A 19,963-nucleotide genomic window follows, 5' to 3' on the forward strand; every position below is an offset into this window, starting at 1 on the left:
TTTAATTAATTAACTAAGATGCTAAGATATTATAGGAAAAGATTCGAATACATTGAAATTTAACCCCATTTAAGATAAACAAGATTATCCCTAAAGTAGTTAAATTTATCCAAATTAAGTTACTACCAACCAATGAAGATATAGTTTGGGTAACAGCATAATTTACAGTCCAATGTCATTTCCCTGCAGAAACTAGATTAAGTTTTTTACAGTGTGGGTTATTGTAAACTTTTCTAAAAATACACATCAATACTCCAATATTGTATTCTTATAAAAAAAAAAAATATCCGATTTATCAAAGATAAGCTTCATATCATGTATTGGACTTAGAATTAACCCAAAGAATATAGAATTTTGTAAAATTTCATTTTTCTGTTTATGCAAGCAGCGCATCTATTTAGTTTTTCTTGCCTTTACTAACTAAATACAAAACATCTTTACCTCATTATTACTAAGGTTCTTATGAATATAATTGCTATGTATTCAATAAGCTTCTTGTAAGTAGTATAAAGACTTCATTTACATACCAAATGCTGAATTCTACATTCTACACCATAAATAAACTAAATAATCTAGACCGTTTTCCTTATTCTAATTTTTTAGGTTAAGATGGAATTTTAGAAAACAAATAAGTTTTTTTTAATTCAGAGAAGTTTAATGTAAATTTAATTGAATTAAATGATTTATATGAATAATTTGAGAAGATAAATTAAAGAGGACTTAATATATGATTTGATTAAACAAACAAAAAGGAAAAAAATATAAAATACCATTGCCTAATCTAAAGGTTGTAGTAATACATACAAATATTTAAGCTTATTAAATAAAACATACATATTAGTACATTATTTCAAAATATTAATTAATACAATTAGCATTACTAGGGGTAAGCTAAGGTTATTTCAAACTGTTTTATTACCTTTTATCAGCTTAAACATATTTTATTACTCTATAGAAAGGTTTATTTAATCCTTTTTTCTGATTAAATAGTAGCAACAGAAAACAAGATTTTGTTTTAATTGTAACCTGGGTTCAATAGTCGCACATAAGCCGCCAATTAAAATCATTTTGAACTAAATAAACTGATGTATATACTAGAAAACAATTTAGACAATGCAACCTACGTTGCATGCAGTTTATAGGTGGCTGGCGCGCGGCTGGTGAGCCCTGCTTGAAACTGACCTGTCAAAAACAATTTCTCTGTCTGCATGCCTGGGGCTAGAGGTTGCCAGCTGCGCAGAATATAAGCCTCCATCGGAGCTCACTCCACAAATGCAAATGCTGAAACAACAAGGCCGATTATGTTAAAAGCAAAGACAGCTAGACTTATTGACATACTGACGTACGTGATTCTATTGTAGCTTTGCATTGGTTCTATAAATAGAAATTGTCTTTTTATGAATAAGTTTATAAAGTAATAAAAATAAAAGTCTAGGGGAACAGTGTTTAGTCTTAGATATAATTGTTAACTTTATGTAACCATTTATAAAAACACTGCATTTATTAGTTTTATCATTTTATGGACGGTAGCCAAATTTAAAAAAAAAACTTTGTTAAAGAAATACTTAAAAAATTTATTTTGTCTCATGTTAAAAAATAAGAGAAAAAATGGGGGGGGGGGACGATAGATAATACTGCAAGGAAAATGTTGTACTTTCAATAAAGAGCTTATCAAAACAAATGTTACTTATCATTTTCAATATTCCAGAATATTCAATAAATCATTCTCTTTTTACACTTTTCTGCTGAGAAAAATTAAATAAATATTGGATGTGGGATGTCATAAAAAATTTTAAAAATAAATTTATTACTAATTCTGTTTTTGTTTGGTACATAGAATATAGACTGCTGCACTTGTTGTGGGATTTCAATGTCTAACATCTAATCCTAATAAAACAGATAAACAAACTGACAAACATAACATGAGAAGCAAAATTTATCAAAATAATGATTTTTTATTGTTAAGACATTGGGAATGTATAATTCGTCAACAACAGAAATATACTTTTTTTTATTTTCAAGTTTGATTTGAAGAAAAGTTTAAACAGACAACCCAAAACCAATATTTGGATTGGACACCCTGATTGTATATGATATATACACAACACACATATGAAACACCGATAAAAAGATGGCACAAAAAGTTTTCATGTTATCAGTTTTAAAGTTTAGAAAGGCAACGCAGTTCAGCATAAATTCCATATTGGTATCAACCTAGGGTTAGTAGGAGGCTTTGTAATATGCACCATGTTCTGTAATATGAACTCTTTGAAACGGCAAAACGAAAAGCCCCTCGAGGCGAGAGAGATGGAGACGTTAGTCCTGTATATTTTGAAGAAATGATATTTTCAAAGCATAAGATCTCTAAAACAGATTGACTATATGGGTTGTACTATTAGAAAAAAACCACTTTATATTTAATTGTTACACTACGCTTACAACACTTAATTTTCTACTAAAATGATAGTTACAGATTAATAAAAATGTATTCATATCTTCATTGACATCTGAAGAGAGATTTGAAGAGCTTGAATCATATTTTGTGACTTAACCTTTAAGCAATGCATTTATTCGTATGTAATGTATATTGGTTAAATGATGGGTTCACTCAGGATACATTTGTAGATGTTGAGAACTAAAAAATGACACTTTTGTCGCAGCAAACAATAATGGAACAATAATAAAAACACATAAACTTAACCCAAAAACATTTGGTGTAGATACTTAAGATCTAATCTGAAAATTCAAATAAAGATAGTCCATCCTCTTTTATAAAGTAGTAAGTTTTTTTGCAAGTCTTTGAAGTTCTCGTCATTCACAAAAAAAACTTTTATTTTAGGGAATCTTTACAATGGTACATTGTGAGTTTGACTTTATTATTAAATCTAGGTCTAGGGATAGTTTAAGGCTATTTTTTTGCCCTCATCTCATACAAATCCGCTAGATGCGAGGGTCGCACGTTTTACAAACATTAGATATACATATGTCGTAGATTAGGATTTTGTTATCCATATGACTGAATAATTTCACCTTCTTTGGTGGGGTAGGTAAACCTATCTGGGGTGTGCATTGTACAACTTTGAAGTAATTAAAAGTCACTTATTTAGCCTCCTACAAAAAGTTTTTTTTTTCAAAAAGGCCTTTTGTCCTCAGTCCTGAAGATTTTATTGTAAAAATATTCATGTTACCCCTGGGATTTGTTTCTCATAATCAATCTTGCTTACACATGTCAACATTACTTACAATATATTACAAAGTATTATCATGCAGAACATATGAAACTAAGAAATTTGACAAGAAAGAGTATTCTTTCATTGCCTTGAAATTGGGTATTTTCTTTTTTGTTAATTATACACTGAGATCCAAATAATCTTTTCTCAATAGTTTTGATAGTAAATGATAATAAAATTTGAAAATTCACTAGGGGTTGGTAGTTTAAAGTTTATTTTTTTCTAGTTTATAGCATGTTTGATAAAATTTGCAATTTAAATCATCTTAAATCATTAATATTTTATTAATCTATTTAAAAATCTTTCTTTATGAATAACTCTGTTTTCAATACAAGTATAAAAGGCCTCTGGTTAAACGTCAATAACATTGAGTGCAATTGTTTCAGGGAAGCATGGATAGGTAAATAACAGATAAATTGACCATTCACCTATTGTTGATCTTACCCTAGGACAATATATATTTATTAAGTAAACTGTTTTTAAACTGTATGGTTTCAGTATTGTTATGTAACCATATATAAGTTGACAAGAAATGCTTTGAAAAAAAATCCGTAGAAATTCTTTACGTAGAAATCCTGGCCCAATTTTTCCTTGAATAAAAAATGAAACTCTAAATAGAAATACTTACAAAAAAAAAGATTTTAAAATCTTCAATTGCACCAATTTTAGTGTATAAAAATTTATATAATTTATATTTTGCACAAAAACTCACTTATGAATAGATATGATAGTTCTTTTGGGATAAACGATAAAGATAAAGCCATTTTAAAATCTTTACGCAGTTGACTAATACTGATTACAGAGTATTTTCGCTTAATTATATAGTAAATATTCATAATCTTTTTATGCCTGAATCTATCTCATTATTGAAAATGGATATATTTAATCATTTATGTCGGGTTTCATTGTGTTTTCTTCATCCGTACTTTCATTATCCCTCAAATTTACGACATACCCGAAGACGCAAGAAAACTTTAAAAGTACAATCTAGTATAAGTGTTTTATTTCCGTAACTTCTATAAAGTTATTCGTTTTCCTGATTGTTTGTCTTTCTTTTAGTTATCCTTACACTATAATTTATTTTTTCCAAGGGTTGTTAATCCTTATAATGAAATAATAGGATCTGTCTGTTTGTACCCAAGGACCTCGCTAACAGATGAACCGATATGTTTCTTTTTTACAATGTAGCTTCTCATAGGTCCTGGGAAGTTTTATCATTTGTAAATAAAGGTTCAGGTAGCTTTATTGCTGAACATAATTTGCTTCTGGGATTAATTAAGACGAATCCTATAATTAAAGAGCATCTACTCTATATTTTAATTGGTTTTCTTTTTTTATTTATTTTATTTTTTTATGCATTGCTTATAGATGTTGTCATCCTTGTTATCAAGTGCGTTAATTTATCTTCTTAATTTCCCTAACGTATTTTTCATTATTAAAAATCTCTTTTTTCTTTCAAATAAACAACACAAAGATGTGATGATAAACCATTACAATCACGCAACAAATGCAAGGCCAGTACCCAAGACTTTTAATAAGTATCTGCGCTTTTTGGTAAAGTTAAAATGATTCGTTCTAGTGTATGTGAAGTATTGAGGTCAAGAAAATATTTATAAAAGTAGAAATGTACTATTTTGTGCTTCTTAGACTTTAGCAAAGCAAACGATGATTAAAATAAAAAAATTCTGCCTTTTTTTCTTTGTCTAATAGAAGCTCAATCGTTTCAGTACGATATTTCTTTTCTTTTCTAATTACCTTTTGTCAAAAAGTGAACCTTAGCCTTTAAAGGTTTTAATATTTATTCCTTTCTTCATTAGCCCTCGTCAAAAATATTTTTTTTTTATTTATTACAGCTATGATTAAGTTATTAATTCTGGTGAAGCGGGGAGTTGGAACTCCCAAATTTAATTTTCGTTGCACTTTCCAACCCCATTCTCATATTTTTTTAACGAAATATAAATCAAAGAAAATTTGGCCTTATAAAGGTTTAGTTTTTTTTTCCAAAGGTTAGTTTAAAACATTAAATCTAACTTCTTTTGTTGATATACGCTAATGTAGTTTTCTTGTGTACGATGTTAATTAACTTTTGACAGCTTATCTATACTTTTCCACAAAACTCGGAGAATAAAAAGAAACATATAAATAACACTGTATTATCTTTTATGATTTTCTATTTCGAATCTCGCTGCTTCGTAATTGTAGCTGTTTTTATAGGATCGTATCTCAAAATGCGCAGATTCATATTTGCGGTTTGTACAGTTTGCACTATTATAGCACGTTAAATTATTTGCTACAACCCAATATACAGAAGGGCCCCACGTGATAAGAATTTTTTTTTTAGATAAATGTTCAAGTCAATTAAGTAATGTTAATGACCAAATTATGAAATAGAAAAAAAATAATTACCTATTGTTGCATACTTAATGATGTCCTATTTTGATGTACAATTAATAGACAAATTGTATAAAAGTCGCAGTATATATAGGCTTTCTCTAGTTTTTAAAGTACAATCGTTCGCCGCTACGGATACTATCGGAAATGTGTTAATATACAGAGCGAGTATTTCCTTTCATCGACAGCATCTCATTTTATTTCATGGCTGGAGATAAATAAACATTTCACTCGTTCTGCAAAACGTCAAGCATTTCACACATTTATACACAAGCAGGAATATTCACTTATTTTACAAATGGACCAAAAGTCACCCCCCCCCCCCCCCCCTCCCTACCACTGTCTTTGGATTATATTAAATCAAAGGGAAGGGTTTAGTGTATAATATATCAAACTAAATATTATTTTTAAACTGAGACATTTCTATCATTAATTACAAGTGATTGATTTAGGATTTTCAAGAGGCCCGCAGGGTTGGGTTCAGTCAGATATTACTTTCAATAGGGTTTAAGTACAACTTTTATATAAAAAAAATGAGTATGGGGATAGGGGATATAATGTGGAGTTCTCCGAAATATACAGCGAGGTACAAATAGATTTATATTGAATTTATTCAATTCAATTTTACTTTTTAAAAAACACATTTAACGTGTACTGTACATCACATTTACATCTTTTCGTTGCTTGAGGAAATGAATAAAAACTAGTATTATTTTTTAAGATTAAAAATCATTTGCATAACTTAAATCAAATGTCAACGTACAAAGTAGTGTGAAAATCAAAGAGAGAAAAAATAAGGAAAACCCTGTTTAAAGAAACTTGAAATCATAATCAAATTCTATGAAGATATCTAATCAAATCTTTATAATAATAATAACATATTGCATAAAAATGATACTGTTAAGAAACTTTAAAATCATCAGACTAATTCCATCAAATAACAACAGATATAAGAATGCTAAAAGTCACATACAGGCATACAAACGGAGTAATGGAATATAAACTCTACTTGTAAAAAAAGTTAAATTATTTTACTTGAAGAAAAGAGAGAATTAAATTGTATTTTAACTTGAAGCATTGTATGTAAAATCTAAGATATAAACAAGGTCACTGTAAAAACTTGGAAAAAATTCGACACTTTCTCAAAAACAGTAATTGGACCACTCATTACCCCAAATTCCCCCAAACCAATAATTTTCTCTTTTTATCCCCCCACCCTCAGAAATCCTTTAGTTTGACATTTAAAAGATATCTTAGGGATAGGGTTGTCATGAACCCCAATTGGAAAAAAACGGGAAATTGCAAAAAAAAATCTCTGCTTCAAGGTTGAGGCATAATCAGATTTGAATGGCCTATATCAAATCTCGAAAGCTTAACTAGAAAAGATTTTTAAAAGCGAAGCTTTTCTATAATTAGGGTAAGCCCGCCCGTCTGCAACGCTTAGCTCTTTTCGTTAATTTAGACATGTTAGAATTATTCTAACGATTTCAAACTTTGCATGATGATTCATATAACAGCTAGGTACAATTGAGAAAGCGTAGCAACTCTATACTCGTTTGTATGTCCAATTTTAACATACTGATATTTTACTTTTTCCACAATAATTATTTAATTAATATGATTATCTTATTCATCTTATTTTTGTAATACTTTCTCCTATTACACACAAAGTACAATGTTATACAAATTTATTTTGATTTTGTTTAAACTTATATATTCATCAATTCTGACAATCTATAAGTGTTAATGGTCGGTTGTACTGCCATTTCAGAGCTTAACTTTAATGAATGTTGTCTTCTTTTTTTAGAATTGACTTTGTCTCTTTCTGTGTGTGACAGTTAACAGTTAATATTCAGCTTGTTTATTTTACGTCAAAGTAAACAAATTAATTCTTAAGTAAAATAAGCTTGGAAAAAAATGTATTATTTTAAATTTCTCCTTTTTAACTTCCTTTATATTTTCTTAAAGTATTTCATTTTCTTTTGATTAAACTGGTAGTCTTTATACTTTTGTCATTTTCTGTTTTAAATGTCCAGCAATTATCGAGTCATTAACATGGCCAACCTATACAATAACAATAACATTACAATACAAAACATATTGTGTTGTATGCAATATTTAAGAATATTATTTAGACTTTTAAAGAATAGTTCATTGTCTTGTAATGTTAATATTCACCTGTCCATTTGTTATAAGTTTTGTTAAATTATATTCTTATATAAAAGTAACAAGATGTCTATGCGTTTTATCTATGTCTCTCTGTTTTTTTCCTTTTCATAATCCAACCTTTTATAATTTTCAAAGATACATGTGAATAAAATTTTCTTGTTGAAAATACATATGATACATTCCTAAAATAAGAAGACTAATTGTATGGAATCTACAGCCATACTATTGTCAGTGTTATGATATTATTTGCAGTGCTACTTAAGGATTCAATTTGTCCTTGTTCAAAAATGTTACCTTGCTAAGATTAGAATACTATTTGAAAAGAATACATACAGTTCCTACAGTGCTACTATTGTCAGTGTTATGATAGTTTTGCTGTGCTACTTATGGAAAAAATGGACCTTGTTTAAAAATGTTACCTTGCTAAGATAAGAAGACTATTTGTATAGAAGCTTGAGAGCCGATGGGAAGAGAAGATAACCATTATTATTTCCTGAATAAAGATGAAGCTGCATCATAAAACAAAATATTATTCTGTACAAGGACGTCCAAAGGATTACCCCCCCCCCCCCCCAAATATTTTTCATTTTACCCCCCCCCCCCCTATTTAGGAGGGGGTATTTCCCCCCAAAAAAAAAACAATTTTTGGGGGGTTAAAAAAAATTTACCCCTGCCAACAGATTTCAGGGGGGTAATTACCCCCCCCCCCTTGCAAATTTTATCCCCGGGGTAAAAATTTTAGGGGGATAAAAAAAATTAACCCCCCCCCCCAAAATAAAAAAGCTTGGACGCCCCTGATTCTGTATATATGTATATAAATATTTTTACAGTGATATAAGTATATGGTAAGTAAATAATGACAACTTCTATGAAAGTTAAGCTTAACATTAAGAAGTGTTAAGTGGTGTGTTTACTCAATATTTCTTACAAATTAATTATTATTCAGATTGCTGAACCCTTATATCACTGAAAGTATCATTCTGTGTAAAAGTCAAGAATAAAGAATGGGGATAATTATTCCGTCATTTTCTTTTTAAAAAATTATTGATGAAAATCATTAAAATATAGAGATATATAGCTGTCTGAATAAAGAAATTTTATTGTTAGGCCTAGTTTGTTTTCCTCAGCCTGGGTAAGGGGGATGTACGGGAGTGTCAATACACCACTTTTGAATAACATAGGAAGGCGTGCTTGTCCCACTTTTTTTACCCCCTGAAGAAATACACCCCATTGGCAAAACACTGTACGTGCCACTTTGATATAAAACTGAGGTGAATTCTTTAAAAAAACTGTTGCCATACTAAAATCAGTTTGACTCAATAAAATTCTATTGAGTCAAAATTATCCCCTCTAAATTTTTAGCGAGTCTCACTGATTTTAGTGAGGCAAAAGTTTTTTAAAGAATTCACCTCTGATTTTGATGTCTATGCATAAAAAAGTTATCAAAGCACAGATTTTCCTTGTTCCAAATGAATGCCAAAACATTTTTACTTTTTCTTGTATATTACTATCATTTTTTGGGGGGTGAGGAGGGGGGGGGGGGGGGGACTTATATTATTTAGGCTGTGACCTAAATCTTTCTATCAATTTACATATCTTTTCCATGATGGCTTCAAAACCGATTGATATGCGCTGGATTAGAACTGATTATTAGCCATACTAAAAAACCATGTATTGAATCGTATTGCAGACAATTTTCAACGAATATTAAAATAAAATTCTTAAAATAATTACTATTTTTGTCAGCTCGGGCGCTCAGCTTTCATCTCATAATTTTTCATTTTAATATCCGCGAAAAGCTGTATAAAATACGATGAAATAAATAGCTATTATTTTGCTTTACAAGATTAAATATGCCATCAGTCTGTCATGCACTTTTAGTTTTAATTTTATTTAATTACGTATCTTTGGGAAATTATTTATATGAAGTAGCAATAAAAAGAAGTTATTATTGAAGGCATACTTAACTTACTTAGAATCATAAAATTTCAATAATAAAGTCCGTTTTAAAGAATTTAAATTACATAAATTAAAAGGTATTAAGATAATGATGTGTTAATACACGCAGGCAGTTTAGATGATGAAAATATTTAGTTCTCTAAAAAGTTATAATATTAATTTTTTCATTTCAGCATATCTGTATATCAACTGTAGCATTAAGACATATACACTATACAGGGTGTTTTCTTAATGGCACAAGAGCAACTACCTTTGAAATGGCACCATCCCAGTTGAGGAGTGAGATTCTACCCCATGTGAAAAAATAAACCCCCCCCCCCCGCCATCTGTCAAAATAAACCCCCCCCCCCCCGGCATCATGTGATTTGTACCCCATCTTAAATTTTGGTCCCTGTAATTTTCAATGTATAAAACAAAGCTTGGTGGTAATAAACTATGAGTTATAGGGGCAAAATATTACATATGGGGTAAGTATATAAAATATGGGGAACAAAAATCACACATGGAGGTCCAAAAATTAATATGGGGTCATTTTTTCATGATGGGGTAGCTTCAAGTGCTTATATCTAGAGAACCGTAAGAGATAGAGGCCTAGTTGCTTGACTGTGGTAACTCAGATTTACACAAGGAAGCCATTTATGCACATGGGGTGTCAAAATTTGATATGGGGTATTTTTTTCATGATGGGGTGTCAAAATTTCATATGGGGTATTTTTTTTCATGATGGGGTAGTTTCAAGTGCTTATATCTGGAGAACCATAAGAGATAGAGGCCTAGTTGCTTGACTGTGGTAACTCAGATTTACATAAGGAAGTCATTTATGCACATGGGGGACCAAAATTTGATATGGGGTATTTTTTTCATGATGGGGGTAGTTTCAAGTGCTTATATCTGGAGAACCGTAAGAGATAGAGGCCTAGTTGCTTGACTGTGGTAACTCAGATTTACACAAGGAAGCCATTTATGCACATGGGGGACCAAAATTTGCTATGGGGTATTTTTTTCATGATGGGGGTAGTTTCAAGTGCTTATATCTGGAGAACCGTAAGAGATAGAGGCCTAGTTGCTTGACTGTGGTAACTCAGATTTACACAAGGAAGCCATTTATGCGCATGGGGGACCAAAATTTGCTATGGGGTATTTTTTTCATGATGGGGGTAGTTTCAAGTGCTTATATCTGGAGAACCGTAAGAGATAGAGGCCTAGTTGCTTGACTGTGGTAACTCAGATTTACATAAGGAAGCCATTAATGCACATGGGGGACCAAAATTTGATATGGGGTATTTTTTTCATGATGGGGGTAGTTTCAAGTGCTTATATCTGGAGAACCGTAAGAGATAGAGGCCTAGTTGCTTGACTGTGGTAACTCAGATTTACACAAGGAAGCCATTTATGCACATAGGGGCCCAAAATTTGCTATGGGGTATTTTTTTCATGATGGGGGTAGTTTCAAGTGCTTATATCTGGAGAACCGTAAGAGATAGAGGCCTAGTTGCTTGACTGTGGTAAATCAGATTTACACAAGGAAGCCATTTATGCACATGGGGGACCAAAATTTGCTATGGGGTATTTTTTTCATGATGGGGGTAGTTTCAAGTGCTTATATCTGGAGAACCGTAAGAGATAGAGGCCTAGTTGCTTGACTGTGGTAACTCAGATTTACATAAGGAAGCCATTAATGCACATGGGGGACCAAAATTTGATATGGGGTATTTTTTTCATGATGGGGGTAGTTTCAAGTGCTTATATCTTGAGAACCGTAAGAGATACAGGCCTAGTTGCTTGACTGTGGTAACACAGATTTACACAAGGAAGCCATTTATGCACATGGGGGACCAAAATTTGATATGGGGTATTTTTTTCATGATGGGGGTAGTTTCAAGTGCTTATATCTGGAGAACCGTAAGAGATAGAGGCCTAGTTGCTTGGCTGTGGTAACTCAGATTAAATTAAGGAAGCCATTTATGCACATGGGGATACATAAATTAATATGGGGTCATTTTTCTCTGATGGTGGGTAAAAATTGAATATAGAGGCCAATTTTTTATGATGCAGTCGGGGGGTGAAATCAGGTTAGGTTAGGTCAGATCAGGTCATGTTAGGTAAAGTAATATTGAAAGGGAAAGGCCCCCTTGCAGGGGTTGGGTTAGGTTGAAATGGGTCAGGTTAGGTTAAGTTAGGTTAGGTCAGGTAAAAATGGGTTTGGTAAGGTTAGGTTAGGTTAGGTTAGGTTAGGTTAAGTTAGGTTAGGTTAGGTTAAAATGGGTTAGGTTAGGTTAAGATAGGTTGAATTGGGTTAGGTTAGCTAGGTTAAGTTAGGTTAGTTTAAGATTGAGTAGCCCTGCAGGGCTACTCAATATTACCTAACCCAACCTCCTGAAGGGATTAGGAAATATTGAGTAGCCCTGCAGAGTTAGGGTCTCCTGCAGGGGTTAGGTAATATTGAGTAGCCCTGCAAGGTTAGAGCCCCCCGGGGGGCCCTAACCTTGCAGGGCTACTCAAAATTACCTAACCTAACTTGACCTAATTCCCCTCCATCATAAAAAATGGCCCCTATATTCAATATTACCTAGGGTCTCCTGCAGGGCTACTCAAAATTACCTAACCTAACTTAACCTAATTCCCCTCCATCATAAAAAATGGCTCCTATATTTAATATTACTTAGGGTCTCCTGCAGGGGTTAGGTAATATTGAGTAGCCCTGCAAGGTTAGGGCCCCCCGGGGGGCCCTAACCTTGCAGGGCTACTCAATATTACCTAACCTAACTTAACCTAATTCCCCACCATCATGAAAAAAATACCCCCAAGCAACTAGGCCTCTATCTCTTATGGTACTCCAGATATAAGCACTTGAAACTACCCCCATCATGAAAAAATGTACCCCATATCAAATTTTGGTCCCCCATGTGCATAAATGGCTTCCTTATGTAAATCTGAGTTACCACAGTCAAGCAACTAGGCCTCTATCTCTTACGGTTCTCCAGATATAAGCACTTGAAACTACCCCCATCATGAAAAAATGTACCCCATATCAAATTTTGGTCCCCCATGTGCATTAATGGCTTCCTTATGTAAATCTGAGTTACCACAGTCAAGCAACTAGGCCTCTATCTCTTACGGTTCTCAAGATATAAGCACTTGAAACTACCCCCATCATGAAAAAAAGTACCCCATATCAAGTTTTGGTCCCCTATGTGCATAAATGGCTTCCTTATGTAAATCTGAGTTACCACAGTCAAGCAACTAAGCCTCTATCTCTTACGGTTCTCCAGATATAAGCACTTGAAACTACCCCCATCATGAAAAAAAGTACCCCATATCAAATTTTGGTCCCCCATGTGCATTAATGGCTTCCTTATGTAAATCTGAGTTACCACAGTCAAGCAACTAGGCCTCTATCTCTTACGGTTCTCCAGATATAAGCACTTGAACCTACCCCTTATCAAATTTTGACACCCCATCATGAAAAAAATACCTCATATCAAATTTTGACACCCTATGTGCATAAATGGCTTCCTTGTGTAAATCTGAGTTACCACAGTCAAGCAACTAGGCCTCTATCTCTTATGGTTCTCCAGATATAAGCACTTGAAGCTACCCCATCATGAAAAAATGACCCCATATTAATTTTTGGACCTCCATGTGTGAGTTTTAACCCCTTGCTTCAATTTTAATATCATAGCAGTTTTGCTACCCCATCTGTGTTTTTCAATCACTAATCATGTTTGAAGACATCCAGAAAAATGTATATTATGTAGTTCAATAATCTGCCACTAGATGTTCCTATTTCAAACAAACTATTGTTATTTTTCTTCAATGGAGCCAAATTTTTTCTTAAAATATTAGGTAAAGTAAAGTATTAGAATATGTTGGTGATTTAGTATAAAAAAAGTCTTAAAAGAGAAATAAAAAAAATAAACAGAGGCATTTTCAAATTTTATTCAAAATATAGGAAAATATAGAAGAGTGAAAGGCATAGCTTCACTACAGTGGAGCATGGTAGCTTATGCTACCCTAACATAAATTCTTTCACGCGAGGCTCACCTCGCAAACCCCTCCAGACTCTCCCCTCCCCCCTACCCAGATTTTATTTCCCCTTCTGCCAATCATTCCCCCATCTGTCAAATCAGACCCCACCTTCCAATCCTGGCCCCATGTTCCTATTTAGACCCCATCCTTCATTTTTGTCCCCTGTTCAATAATTTATCCCTTCTCTGACATTATTTTGTTTCTCTTGGAGAGGTACAAAATATGAAGATGGGGATAAATTAACATGATGGGGACAAAATCATAAGATGGGGTAAAAATTTCATTATGCCGGGGGGGGGGGGTTTAATTTGATAGATGGCGGGGGGGGGGGGTTTATTTTTTCAGATGGGGTAGAATCTCACTCCTCAACTGGGAACTTGCCCTTTGAAATAAATTAGTCATAAATATCTCATTTTCTTCATTAGCTTGGGAAGTTAAAAAAATACACTGTATAATCATTCTTGAGTACTTTACGAGACGGAAAATAATACTAGTATACTGAATTAGTACTTATGAGAGCAGAAATATTGTCACCCTCCCAACTAGTACAAGTCAGGGCATGTTAAACTTTGTAAGCAGATTAACTCCACTGAGCACCTCAATATTCTATGTATATGTGTGTGTGTGTGTGCGTGTGTGTGAGTAAGTGTGAAAAGTTTGTTTTCAAATATTTGCATCTTATGGGTATTACATTTAACCTTTATCCAAATCAATATAAAATATAGGAAAGATTATATAAAAGTTGCGTATTTGTTGCACAGAAGGATCTCGCTAACTGCTGAACCGAAATGGTTATCCTTTTTCTCATAGGTCCTGGGAAGGTTTATAACTATTTTAGGGGAGGGTACCAACACCTTTCCAAGAGAAATCCCCTCAAAAAAATTTAACTAAAACAAAATATATAAAGTTTTTGTCCTGTAATTATAAGTCACTCATATTGAATCTTAAAGGCTTCACAATAGGAGATGCAAATTTTATAAAACAGTAAATAGATTTACCAGATACTTAAAGTGGTTTCTTAAGGTGAAGTTATGCCACAATGGTCAACCTATCTATTTATTTGTTCTTGCTTTGTTAAGTATTCGTCCTTGTTATTATACAATTTGAGATAGAACGCTGTAAAAAATTTCCTTTAAAGGTTAATCTTAGAAAAAATATCTAAAAAGCCTGAACGTGTAATTCAATGTAAAATCAATTAAGAGCATTTTCTACATATTTCTTAAATTGTTAAAATGTTCAGCTTACCTTAGTTGAGAATGCCAGGTTTAAAAATTAGTTTTGTCATGTTTCTAGCTGACATAACTAAAATGTTTTCTCGGAGTCTAGCCAAGGATATTTGTTGTCAGATTTGAATCAATATAAGTTTTATTCAACCTTACTTAATATAAATAGTAAATTTGTTAATAAATGGTAATTTATTATTCAGAGAAAACCATTTCTATATTTCATAGCATTTGGTCTAATGATTTGTAGGTCTTATTGTAAAATAAAAAGCAGAGATCGGCGCGTTAGTCGCGTTTAAGATGCAGTAAAATCATAAAATCCATCATGTAAGAATTTTATTGTTTTGCACAAAAATGGGTTGTAATTTGAGGCATATGCGCGGTTGAGGCGCGGCTGCCGAGCCTCGATAAAAAAATACAAATCTTTTTAAAATGTTGGTAGGTATGGCTGTCCCTGATAATATGAATCTTATTTGTTTAATTAAATTAGTTTGTGTGTCTAAGCAAGAAATGGTAAAGTTATACATCTAATTACATTCAATCTTCAATCATTATCTACAGGGCTCGGCAGCTGCGCGTCTTCCGCCGCCTGTAATCCTCAGGGAACTCAGCCTTTAACAATTTTAAAAATCAGCCTAAAGTCTAAACTAGGCCAAAATATGGCAATTCATTTTTTTTTAAATTCAAAGTTAAAAACGATTTTAAATTTGAGGCTTAGTCGCGGCTGAGGCGTGGCTGCCAAACAATGATTTTCTATTAGAAAAGAAAGAGAGGCTAAATGTTTTATTCCCTCGCCAACATTGTCATTGTCAAATTTGTCACAATATTGATTATTTTTCTGCAATGACGAGATTTTTATGTTGCAAAACATTTATGCAGAAAAAATGTAACAATGCATTTAGTCATTCTATTTATTCCTATATATTTTAGCAATGAAGATACTCTATAACTAATTTTTTTGCTATGCAAATTCTAAACAGGTAATATTACCCAATAATATTAGTAGGTAGTGCTTTAGTTGGTTTCCACGTCTGTTTTTATATTCCTCTGACAAATTACATTTTTTAGAGGAGATAGTTCTAGTGAAGATTCCTATGACAAATACGTATCTGTTAAATTGTTGTCTGTTTTCAGTTCTCAATTTGAGTCTATTTCTCATATTTGCTTGGACTAATTATGGATTATGTCATCCTTGTTCAACATAAAAAATGAGGATAAATTTTGATTATTCTGAAAGTTTAATATTAAAACAGGCATTGTGCTCGTTTGTCCAAGGGAAAAGAAAATTTGTATGAGATTAAAAAATGATAAAATGTGTTGCATTAAAAACATGGAATGTAATTTAGTTGAACAAATTATGTTGTCACGGACTTTTTCCTCCTGTCATAAAAGATATTAATAGTGGAATTAGTTCTATGTGCAACTTTTCTATACTTTGGAATAACTTTTTATTTATCTACATTTTCCTTATCCTATTACAATTACAAGAACTCAAGTATTAGCATAAAATAAGGAAAATATGTCCATTAGTGTGTGTGTATGTGTAGCCATAATTTCTTAGTGTTTAGACCTAAGTAGTCATGGAGTAGGACGAGACACTTTTGTATGCTAGCACCAGGGCCAGCTCAAACTACACGCTCAAGTACAAGTACTTGACCCGCTGTCTCAAGGGACCTACTATTACCTAACCCTCGCCGAGTATGACAGGTGTCCCAAATTAAGTCACCGTAATGAATGACGCTCTCCACAGAGGAGCTTGGGTAAGGGTTGCACTGATATTATGTACTTGACTATTGAGTATCCAAACTACACAATTATCACCCTTCTTGCACAACCAAGGGGAAGTTGCGTGAATGAACTGCGACTGAGAAATTCGAGTCGCCACATGGGGACTTGAACTCGAACTCTCACCACTGCACCGTAACTCAGTGCGTTACCACTGAGCTAGGACGCCCCCTATGTCCATTAGTACGGCAGCAATATATTAATGCTTACAATATGTTTGAAAAATAAACATAAAAGAGAGATGTATAGATTAATTGTTATGAAATAAGGAGGACAACAGCCATAAGTAGCGAAGCTCATAATACAGAAGATTATCTAAGTAGAATAAATTAGAATGTCATTTGAAGAATCTATAAATGCTTATTTACACAAAATTTTAGTAGTCTACTTTTAAACACAGCTTAGAAAATCATATTTCATATACAATAAAATAGTATAGGGTACTATACGAGAAAAAGATAAATTTTTATTTTTCCTTAAACAGATTTTTCAGTATATTAGTTTGTAAATTCTACCTGTAAATCGATTTTCATTTTTTTTTGCAAACAATCGATTTCAAGGTATTTAAATTTGCACAAAAGCATGCATGTATTTATGCATATGGCGTTTTATTCATTAATACTCCAGAAATTTCGAATTGCTACATATCTTAGCACTAAATCTAAAGATGGAGGCGAAAGGTAGAAAATGAAATCCAGATATTACCAGTACAAACAAAAATCTAAATTTCTTCTTCCTACGGTTTCTCTGTCAAAAAGTTGAAAAATCCTAGTAAAAATGCAGAGAAAGGTACAAATCAAAGTCATCCAACCGCATTGAAATCGTTGTTTTATAACAGCTGGTTGCTAATCCTATAATAAATCTAAAATTTTAGGCAGCCAAGCGGCAATAACTTAGCGGCTTTGTCTGTTCGTGTTTGCGGCTGGCGAGCCCTAGACTAGAAATTGATTTAAATATAAACAAAGCTGCTGGAATTATTTACGTAAATGGTGTTTTTGCTGAATCTATCTAAAGATACATTTATTTTACATCAAAAACTATATACATATTATATGCGAAGAAATTTTTAATTTGTGTCTAAAGTACAATTAAATTGTGTTAGTTACCTTCGTATCTATCTATAACAATAATACATACAGATAGAACGATGTCTATTTGTTTGTCTGTTTGTTTTTCTGTCTGTTTGTAGCGAAGGGTATCGCTAACCGCTGAACCGATCGGGTTCTCCTTTACAGGGTAGCTTTTCATAGGTCCCGGAAAGGTTTATAACTATTTTCTTGGGGGGTGGGACACCCCACCCCCCCCCCCCAAAAAAAAAATAAAAATTTCTTTTTAAAAATAAAATTAAAATAGTGGGGACGACTATACCCCCCCAAAAAATTTTTTTTATTTTTTATTTTTCTTTTAAATCTAAAATACGAAAATTGGTTTGATTAAACTTCTTAGGGCAAAGCCCCTAGAGGCTAGGGGCGAAGCCGCTCGTAATTTTTAAAAAGGGAGAAAGGGGGCGGGGCTTTGATGATTTATTTTGTACAAAAACTAATAAAAAAAATGATTTTTGCCGCATATAATAATTTAAGTTAGGGAAACCAGAATACTGTAAAGTAAAACATAAAACATGTTTCCAAAACTAAGTATGCATTTTTTTTAGATGAGTAGAATCTCTTGAAATTTTCGTTTCTCTATATGAACTTTTTCATAGGTCAGTAAAAACTATTTAGGTTCCTAACAATTATAACTTGTATTATGTTTGTATTTTTGAACTATTGGTTTAATCAAGTTAAATTAAAATTAGAACCACACTCATACAAATCCTCTTTTACTTAAACATTCCTACAAATATTAGCATTTTAAAAATAAAATATTAATGTATTAGCCCATGATTTTGATTATAGACAGCTTTCTGCGGATTATAAAATTAAAACCAGTTATGATAGCCCCGAAGGACCAAAGGTCCTGGCTAACAAAAAATATTATGATTTTTATTTCAATATCAGTGGAAAATTGTCTGTAATACGGTGCTATACATAATTTTTCATTATTACTGAGAACCGGTTCTAATCCACTTGAAATTCTTTTCTCTTTTTCTTTTGTTTATTAAATATCTTTTTTTCTTCTAGTTCTCTGTATGATTTTGTAACGTTGTGAATCTATGGATTTTTGCAAGCCTGTACACCATGCATAATACATATTTGTGCAAGGATGTTTTGATGAAGAGAAGAGAGTATAGGCCTGCACGCAATATCAGATCTACAACCATACAATAATTTTAATATCTTATTAACCAAATAAATTAAAGCAAAACCAGATAATTATTTCAAAAGATTATTAATTGAAACAATTGATAATAAAAGATAAATGTGCATTTTTATAAGAATTAGTACATTTGTCTTATAATAGTAGCAAATTGCTACCTATTCATTTATCTACAACTGTCTCTGAGTTATTAAAAAAATACATTTCAGCCGTGCACTTATTTTAAATTTAACTCTACTTATTTATAATTTATTTGAAAATGTTGTATTCTGGGTATTTACTCGTCAAATATTTTGATTTCAGCAAAAATCCCGCGAGAAAAAATATTTATCATTTGAAAATTTGAAACTTCTTTTATCATATCAACTTGAACGTACTACACAGAGCATTTAGATAAAGGTCCTGCAAATAAATATTTCATATTACATATCCTTGGTTATTTTAATCCTTGGTTGTTAAAATTTCAGGAAATATCTGACGACAAAAATGCCTTCCCTGTTGAATCACAATGTACTAAGGTTTCTATCAGTCCGCGCCATTTTCATATTTTCTGAAAAGTAAAAATAAATGTGTTTACATAACATAAATTGTTTTTGGCATGAAACCATTATTTTTATTTTTACATGGAGTTAGATTGGAATAGTAAATGACAAGTCATGCTGTGATTTTGCGTTTTATGTGTAAAAAAACACTCTTAATTGCAAGGTTCGTCAGCCGTTACTAACATAATTATATATTTTTGGCAGCATTCAATTATAACAGCTTTGAATTTTTGTTTATCTGTTCGTTTGTCTTTTTTTCCTTCTAGAGACATTTGATATAGTACTATTGTAAAGCGACTTACGACTAGAACAATAGGTTATCAAACACCTAACAGACAACCAACACTTTGATTGCAAGACTTTCTCTAGAAATCCTAGG

The 19,963-nt window shown here is 32.2% G+C and overlaps 1 protein-coding gene across 7 annotated transcripts in view; it reads right to left on the minus strand.

Moving 5' to 3' along the window:
* Positions 1 to 19,594, minus strand: part of LOC145319078 (glycine receptor subunit alpha-1-like) — an 85,862-nt gene extending 66,268 nt beyond the window's left edge. For all 7 annotated transcript variants that reach the window (XM_080160965.1, XM_080160958.1, XM_080160953.1 and 4 more), the window contains exons 1-4: positions 19,538 to 19,594; positions 15,024 to 15,100; positions 8,210 to 8,283; positions 1,183 to 1,281 (exon numbers count right to left, since the gene is read on the minus strand). In XM_080160965.1, the coding sequence (XP_080017091.1) occupies positions 1,183 to 1,281; positions 8,210 to 8,274 (164 nt within the window). In that variant the 5' untranslated portion in view covers positions 8,275 to 8,283; positions 15,024 to 15,100; positions 19,538 to 19,594. The remainder of the gene's footprint in view (positions 1 to 1,182; positions 1,282 to 8,209; positions 8,284 to 15,023; positions 15,101 to 19,537) is intronic.
* Between the last annotated feature and the right edge of the window lie 369 nt (positions 19,595 to 19,963).

Source organism: Acartia tonsa, chromosome 1 (genome assembly GCF_053477335.1).
Source record: "Acartia tonsa isolate MP-2025a chromosome 1, ASM5347733v1, whole genome shotgun sequence".
Lineage (NCBI taxonomy): Eukaryota > Metazoa > Arthropoda > Copepoda > Calanoida > Acartiidae > Acartia > Acartia tonsa.